Below are 8,980 nucleotides of genomic sequence, written 5' to 3' on the forward strand. Positions count from 1 at the left end.
ACCTGAAGCTCTTCTTCTGGCTCAAGACAGAACATTGGGGTTTCTTCCCTGCAGTATTTTAGCCATCAGATACAGACTCTTGTTTGGGCCTGAGCTGCAGAAGACCAGATTTGCCAACACAGTTGCATGGTCTCAGTGGTTGCAGGCTGTCCTTGCAGGTGGAGGGTCAGTGCCCACTGAGGCGTGGTGGTGCCACACAGCCATGCGGAGCCCTCCCAGGATCTGAATGGCAGCACTTGTCATATCAGCCTCATACACGTGTGACTGTGTTGGAGCAAAGCCAGGGGAAATGATCACCAGGATGTAAATCCAAGAAACTTGCCCTTGTTAGCAGAAAGTCCCTCACAGGGTAGTACACCCTTTTTATTTTTTTCCCTTCAGTTTCTTGGTTGCAAACTTAGCTTTTAATTGGGACTGTAACTAATATAAAATAATAAAATGCAAGGAGATCTTCTGAAATATATGATCATTTTAACGTTCATCAAAGTTACCCTAAGAAGTTAACTTTAAACCCATGCAGCTGTTTCACAAAAGCAGACACATTTTAATAGTAGCTTAAAAAGGAGTGGAAATTATTCCTGCTGGTCTGCAAACCGCTGCATCTGCACACGCAGGCGTGCTGCCCGAGCAGTGCGTTTCACAGAGCCAGTGCTGGAGGGTGATGCATGATGTGACATTAAATGGAGCTGCAAAGTCTAAAAAATTACTGCTAGGTCTGAAACAGTTGCACTCTGGAGCCATGTGGGGTAGGAACTGATAAGTCTAAGTGTGGCTTCCAACCTTTGCTTGAGAGTTAATAGAAGAATATAGTAATAGAATAGCCCAGTTGGAGTTTTCTAAATGTTGTGGTATTTTTTTTAAACCAAAGTTGCCTGAAAATGAAAGCTATGGATTCCCAGTGGACAATGCCTTTAGGACAACAAAACAAGGTTTATTTTAAAATCTCTGTTTTGTTTATTTATTTTTTATTACTTTTATAGGAAGAATAAAGTATTGAGCAGCCTGCCCTTAAATATGTCCTTGCTGAATTTCTACTGTAAATATTGTGCTTGGGGGGGTGGGGAAAGGACTCAAGAAGGAGAGAAATGAACTTTCAGCTGCCTTACTGCAATGTAACCTGAACACAATGAAGGGGAAAAGGAAAAGCATGGATGGTGATGTTAGTTTATTAAATAACGTGTCAGGTAAGCAATTTTTTTGTTTGTTTAAAAATGTTTTTACCTAAGTTTACCAACTGTGTTTCTCTAAGCTGACGTACATAATTGGGGCTGACAGGCATACTGGCGGGTTACCACCTGTGTTACACTGTGCTCCTGCAACAGGAGTGACAGTCTGTGTCCAAACTAGAACAATTAACCATAACAGTGGTCTGATGAGGTAAAATAGTCACCAGCTCCTGAACGTTAACCTTTGTGTTCAATGCTGGCTGCAGGTCAAGTGAAGTATGTGAAGCACACAGGTCAGCTCTGAATCAGTTGGACACCGGCTGCTACTGAAAGGGTGTCTGCAAGTTTGAAAAAGAATTTTGGGGGTTCTTTTCCTAAACATAATCACTCAGTGATAATCACTCCTCCGGAAAACTGAGCAACTAACACTGAGATTCAGCTTGAGACAAAGGGTGCTCAGGAAGGAAAGTGTAACCGACTCTGTGGAGCGTGTTGATAAAGCTTAGAAAAAAATTCCTCTGTGCATGTCAGAAACTAATACCTCTGAAACAGTTTCCTCTGATTCTGGGGGAGAGCAAAAATTTGGTTTAAAATAAATTTTTTTTTTTTAAAAAACTTGTGGGTTAAGTTCTTCCAAAGTGCTTTCCAGATCTGATATCCAAACAAACTTCATTGGCTCCTTGTCACCTTCACTTGTGATATCATGCTTGGACAAGGAACAGCTTCTTTTAACGTAATTGCCTCTGGAACAGTCTCAGTTACAGTGTTCTACTTCCAATAAAGTGCAGAAGTGCATTTTGCTCATTAAAGGCCCCAAACTTCTACATGCTTACCTCTTTTTTCTGATGTCAGTAGAAAGAATAAGGGCAGTTAATGCAAGACATCACAATCTGTTATTAAGCTAGACACAGCATCTTAAATGATTTGAGAAAATTTTTGTGCATGCTTACATAGGAGGCAAATTCCTCTAAAACCAAAACCTGTGACAGTAGGATTGTGAGTTATTTTCATCCGAATACTGACCTTGCCTAGCTTAAACTTTTAAGGAATGATTTTTTTTTGAAAGTGCAACCATATTTATTGTACAGGCTTCACAATTCCTCTTCATCCATTAACATGTAAGGCAGTCTGACATTCACAGGACCCACCACATGTCTGCATCTTGAAAGATGCCCTCATATTTCATGCACTATCAGGATAAATGCTAGATCATTAATAATGTGATTAGACCAGTATATTTTCATAGACGTATTTCAAAGCTTTGTTGTACAAATAAGTATCACTGGAAATACACTTTAATTTGATCTTAATTTGCTTGTACAATGACTATACTTTGAAACAAAGATTATTCCAAAACCCCAAGTCTGGACTGTGAGAGTATGAGAGAATTAGATGGCATGAATGTTGCACTGAGAGCAGACAGGCCAGCTTCCACCCACCGTCCCCGCACAGAGTCCCAACAGTGAGCTGAACCTGCAATCCCCCAAAAAAATAGTCCCAAGACTCTTCAAGCAGATTTCTTCTCTGGTTTCAGATACAGAACTTTACTTTAAAACTCAGTGAAGGACACCTTTGTAACAGCCTTTCATGTTGAGCTATGTGCTTGGGAAAGGGCAAGTACTGAATATCTCTTTGCCTTCTTCAGTCAGAACAAAAATTGGATTTTCAGTGGTAGAAATGAAATACATTTCCCAGGGAGCTCCATGGCACCTGGGTAGCTTCTGTATGATCTATAGTGGGAAGACAGAAAGCAGACATAAGGGCTTTGGTTACACTGCAAGATTGGCATAGCACAGAAGGTTAGAGCTTCTGTTTCCCAGAGCCATTTTCCTTGCCCTTGAAAAGCCAAAATTCAGATTCTAAATATGCATCACAATTTGACCTGCTGATCTATGGAGAAACAGGGGTACAGCATTTAACCTCTGGAAAATCCAAGTTAACCTTTCAGTGATTTCTGTGGCCAGAGCAATCATACTTGCATTGCTGAAGACTTATTTTTGCAGCTTCCCATGGAGGCACTTTCAGGTCATTCCCCAATGGAGGTAATTTACAAGTACCATCTTAGAAAACCATTTCTATGCTATATGTTTCGACCAAGAAATTGAGAGAGAGCAGCAATTGTGGCAGGGATTATCACAGTAATGAGGCAGAATCCCATGGTGGTCGGTTTTTGCTCTGATGGCTCTTCAGCCAAGTAGTGGAAGCTGATGGTGGCGTTACCTAGGACAGTGCAGGCACACAAAGTAAGTTGCTTGACCCAGTGATCAATTATTTTTGATGCAAAGCTGTAAAAGACTTAAAGGTGGATTTGATGGAGGTATATTTGCAAACACATGCTCTCCCCTCCTGGAAACAGCCCTGAGATACTTCTACATCAGCAAACAGGGAACTGGCAGCATTGCCAGTCACACGAAGGGGATGAGCTTGCTGCTGAGGCTTCAAAAGGTTAGATGCGACTTCTCCTTTCAACCCATAACTGTACTCTGCAATTCACACTAGAGTTGAGGCTAGGCTGCTTGACAAAATAAAAAAATATCTGTGAGGCTAACTGGGTCAAATTGAGACAAAAAGGTAGAACCTCACAGTCTGTACCACTCTGGGTCCTTTCACTTAAATTCACAATCTGTGTGTTCTCTTCCTCTTTTTTTTTCCGCATTTACTGTACCATTTATTTAACAATTAAGATCTTTAAGGATCTAGCCACAAAAATGTATTTATACAAAACTCCTCAGTACCACTGGAAACATGAACATCTATAAATTTTGTTAAAATGAGTACAGAAAAATAGCTAACCTGTTATTTTTCATGTACCCCTATAAGTTTGGCCTTTAAAATAAATCACCACTTCAAAACATGTAAATATCTCAGCTAAAAAGAGTTCTGGGAATCAGTAATCTATTATAAACTTTATTTTTAGCTTTGCCTGACTTGGAGTTTCATGTCGTTTGGGAAAAAAACAGAAGTTCCTCTTTCTCTGATATACTCAGTGTTACACCGTACAATTTATAGCAACTCCAGATGGAAAAGACATACCCTCATTTGTTTGTTGGCATGAAGATAAATATAGTCCTTCCTTCCGGAGAATTAAAATCAAGTATTCCTCTAAAGCACTCTAATTTTCTATTAAAATTTGTTTTGCCATACTTATCTGAAAGTAGCAGCTTCTTCTTTTTAAAGAATGACTGAAATGTTTAGTTTGAACACTTTCAAAATATCACACACAATAAAACCGAAAAATTTTATTCAGAAATACAAGGAAGAAATACAAAGATATAATAAGGAAAGTGCATAAATGATAAGTTATCTGTTAGATTTTTATGAAGTAAACCCAGTATTTTTTGGCCCAATTTTAGACACGGGCTTCACTGATCTGACTTCACATACAGTTTTCCTATCAGCACTGGAGGAAAAGAGCCTCCGCTAACATTTTTTTCATTAAGTATGACCCCATCATCCTGTCTCATGGGTAGATTTAACAAGCAGAAATGGCCCCACTGGACATTTTGGGGAAATCTATGTGAAGAATTTCCTAAATTAACTCTTACAGAATTTCACAGGACAAATTAGCATATGAAAGCTATCATCTGTTTATACTTTCTAAAACAAGGGTCTCTTCGATGCTCGTGCCAGCCATCCTTCCTGGTTCTGGAATTCTGTCTGAAAAAGAAACACAGACTTTAATATTCTCATGCATCTGGAGATCCAAAGGCGTTAAGTGTTATTTTCTATTGTCAACTTTGATATCATGATAGGAAACTCAGGCAATTTTACAAATAATTTTTTCCACGCAACTGTATGAGGTAAGAGCTTTGCATTACTAAAGATGAGATTTCAGACAACTTCCAACTCAGCTATAGTGAACGAACTAACAAAGACCAAATTCCTCATGTTCCTTCAGGATCCCCAGTCTGTTGCAATATTCGTTCAACTAAATCATAGAACAAATGAACAAGTTGATTTCTAATATGAAAAGCAAGTTAGATGTTAAATAAGAGACTTGGAGAGTTGAGTTTATGAATGAATGGTCTTGATTACCTGAATAAGCAGCCTAATTAAAATAGCTAAATAATTAGTATTTTAAACCCCCTTTCTTTAGGTCTCCAGTGCCATATTCCACAAACACATGCAGAAAGTAATTTTAGACACTGGTTACTTAACAGTTAAAAGCCTTAAAGCTCTTATATTTGGCTTAGTTCAAAAAGCAATGTGCTGTCATGTCTTATGATTAATCCTGAGTTTTGTAACTAACTCTTAACAATTAAATCCCCATGTGAAATTATATTGGAGCAAACGGGGCAAGGTGACCCTGGACAGGGTCAATTTCAGAACTGAGGTACAAGATTATACTTAAAGAGTCTTCCATACGCCCAGTTTGTTTTGGAAAAAAATGGGAGAAACTTCTGATAGGAATTATTATTTTCTAACAGAGATAGTTTATAGCAGTTTGGGTATTCAAATTTTATTTCTTCAGCCCCCTCTTCTGGCAGAAGGGAAACAACATTGTCTCAATTAACTGGTAAGAAAAAGTATTTAGCACTTCTCTCACACTTATTAGATGTCAATAATATCTCAGGCCTCACTTTTTAAAAAATTTTTGGATGCAAAACAGTTAATAGTACTAAATTTGCACAGTAGAATGTGAAGTAATATGCCAAGCATTGAGGGCAATCAGAATTGTGTGCCATACATGTTGTCTCATGAGCATACCAGCAGAGAGAAGCAGGCCCAGGATTTAGTGTAAGCAGGGCTCTTATTTAACAAAGGTGCATATACAAGTAATTTTAGAAATCATGGGTGGGTCTTTCTTGACTTGGCTATAGTAGGACCTTTCTGAAATGAACTCAGGAGCAACAATTATGGCCAGGTCACACAGCTTAATGGTATTTTTGAAGTATAAACGCTGTTCTGCTGAAGAATTTTTGTTACAAAAGCCGTGTCAGTTCAAAATGTTCTTTGCAGACCGGAGTCATGCTGTGTCTATCTGCATGTCTATGCTGTTGTAAGCACATGTACTGTATAGAAAAAATGAGGTACAAAGGAAACTTTCGGAAAAATGACACCACACCCACCTTTTTGATTTCTCCCAACAGATGGCTTGACAAGGTTCTCTTTTGGATAATTCAGCAAAGACACTTTTGGAAGGGTATTTTGAGTCCTTTCTTCTTTACCACCATGTAAGAAATGAGAGAGAATTCCATACAAGAGAGGTCTGCTTAAGAAATGACAAAGGAACTCTATGAAATACGGAGCATTAAAAATACACCCTTTCCTCAGAACTTCTTAGGCCTTCGTGTTTACTTCCAGAATATATACAGAAGTCTTTATTTAAAATATGTTATGCCAAGATCGTTATATAAATAAGCAGAGACCTAAGTGCCCCCAGAACACCAAGACTCTCCTAAAAAGCTCCCGCTGAGAGACACTCTCAGCTCAACTCCAGATCACCTGTAGTGGAAGAACCGGAGCATGGTTAGCACAAGAGCACAGCCCCACATTCTCACTGGTGCAGTACAAAGGATCAGACTTTGGCAGCCTATATAGCCCAGTCCACCACTGCACTTCCCAAGCTTGGTTCTTCCTAAGCACCTGACAGATTCTGCAGCACAAGCTACAGAGAAGGCTGGACATGTTTAAACCTGCTTCAGTACCCTAGCTCGTTAGCACAGCCGTATCGGAATTTATATCTCATCTCAGAGTACAATAATCTTTTTATTGCTCTACAAAGCAACTCACTGATACACAAACAGTGCATCTGTTTTCTGCTTCTGACTGTGGGGAAGACAGTACTTGAAGAGACTTGGGTTTTGCTAGGCAAGGACACAATTTGGACAATGCTCAAGTTGGCAGAATTAAATGTTAGTTTGGAGTATGCTTGAAAATGGCCCCATGTTAGACATTGCAAATTTGAACCTAGTGCATTAGAGCAGGCATGTGATCTACTGACATTTCAATTGGTGAGAATATTTATATGTGATTTATAATAACATTAAAAACAGATGCAAAACAGAATATACTGTACATTGCAAAATTACTTACACTGATTTTCCATTTGTGTCTTCAACTATATTCAGCTCTTTGGCAAGAAACTGTCTATCCAAGGGCACTTCAGGCTGGCCGGATTCTGCAAAAGAGATTCCCCAAAATTCTTAAGACTGGTAAAAAAACCATCACTAATTAATGGGAGACTTCAAAAGAGAATGAGAGCACATACCTCCCTTTTAGAGTATTACTATCTAATAGTATATTGTAATTCCAGGGAACTCACTTAAAACATTAGTCTTTCATACTCTTATAATTTGCAATAGCACATTACAGTTTTCATCTTCACTCTAAAGCAATCTAAGAAAAATATTAAAGAAGTCATGCAGTATAAAGATAAATTAACCAGGCAAAAACTCTTTCTCTATAGTGCTGTTATCAGACAGATTCCATACATGAACTACTATGCAGACTATCTCCATTTGCTCTTCTAGGGGGAATGAAATATACCAAATATAATAAATGTAACTAAGCACAATTACAGAATGTCAGATTACACATACAAGTTAGCAATAGCTGCAAAAATAAGTAAGTGCTATACCATATAAATTATAGCTACCATTTAAATGTGGTAGTCTAAGCAGCTCTCAAATATTGGTATTTCAGCACAGCCAGTAGCAGTAATGCTAAACTGCAGTTGTTAAAAAAAAAAAATCATCTTCATATTTTTTTTTTGTTACTTAAGCTGAGGACATCTAGCCAAGTTTCTAATACAGTCTATATGCATGAAGTGCTAGAATTTCTAGAATTCACAGTGTCAAATACTTTATGTACATATTACTTTAGTTTAAATTGTTCCTCAAAGAAATTTTGTTCATTTGTAGGCTTTCTAATTTTTTCTTTACCCAAATGCCAATGAGCTAAAAATGTGATACATGACTTAAAAATATTGTTAGTAATTTTCCAAAACAAAAGCTGACATTTCAAGAAAGGTATGTTGATCTTGCAGGCTGCTAGCCAATTTTCTTGCTCTTGCATCAACTACTCTAACAAAGCATTCAGCTCAAGAAGAAGGAGCAAGCCATGAGTTTCCTTGAAAACTAATGGTATGGTTTGGCTTAATGCTCTAAGTAAAGCTGTGGAGACACTGTTCCTATCTTACTTATTTCCAAGGGAAGACAAAATTTTGCAGCTCAGTTCCATTTATCAATTTCATAGTTTACTCAAACAAACAGTAAGTGTCTATTAATACAGTGATGGCAAGAAAAACTCAGCCCCCATACCTGAAGTTAAAACAGATGCTGTGTATTTATACTGGTTATATTCCAGGTATTCACGAATTAGTTCGTTGATGATGAGATTTTCGTGAGACAGTGGTGGCCGTGCTACGCTTTGGTCATCCAGGGCATTAAAAACTTCAGCTCTGATCCTTGCTTTTATTTCTCCAAGAGCACCTCTTTTCTCCAGTGTGTCCTTTAAAACTGTCACCATAAAAGAGATCTGTTAATATAAAGCCAGACGTGCTCAAGCAGCATTTATCATCCGCAATAGAAAAGTAATTTCGGCCGGTTCCCAGTGAAACAGATAACCGCCTGTGCGCACGTGCCGGCGGGGAACGGCCGAACGCCCGAGATAACATTACCCTTCACAGAAGTCACCACCGTGGGCTGGTTTGAGCCGTAAACACACGTTCTGGCGGGTTCCCAGGTGGGATGTTACCGGACCAACACGCTCACCAATACCGAGCAGAAGCCAGACCGAGGCAAGGGCCCAGGGCAGGGAGGCTGCGGGAGGCTGCGGGGGGCTCGGGGACGCTCCTCCCGCGCTCCCCGACG

The 8,980-nt window shown here is 39.0% G+C and overlaps 1 protein-coding gene across 1 annotated transcript; it reads right to left on the reverse strand.

Annotated features, from left to right (window-relative positions):
- Window positions 1-4,746: 4,746 nt before the first annotated feature.
- Window positions 4,747-8,626, reverse strand: FOPNL (FGFR1OP N-terminal like; the record flags this gene model as incomplete). Its single annotated transcript, XM_008943779.1, has 4 exons — window positions 4,747-4,823; window positions 6,236-6,375; window positions 7,203-7,287; window positions 8,429-8,626. Coding segments are annotated over 4 exons (500 nt in total), but the record flags the coding sequence as incomplete, so codon positions are not given.
- Between the last annotated feature and the right edge of the window lie 354 nt (window positions 8,627-8,980).

This window comes from Merops nubicus, unplaced genomic scaffold, assembly GCF_000691845.1.
Source record: "Merops nubicus isolate BGI_N331 unplaced genomic scaffold, ASM69184v1 scaffold5217, whole genome shotgun sequence".
Classification (NCBI taxonomy): domain Eukaryota; kingdom Metazoa; phylum Chordata; class Aves; order Coraciiformes; family Meropidae; genus Merops; species Merops nubicus.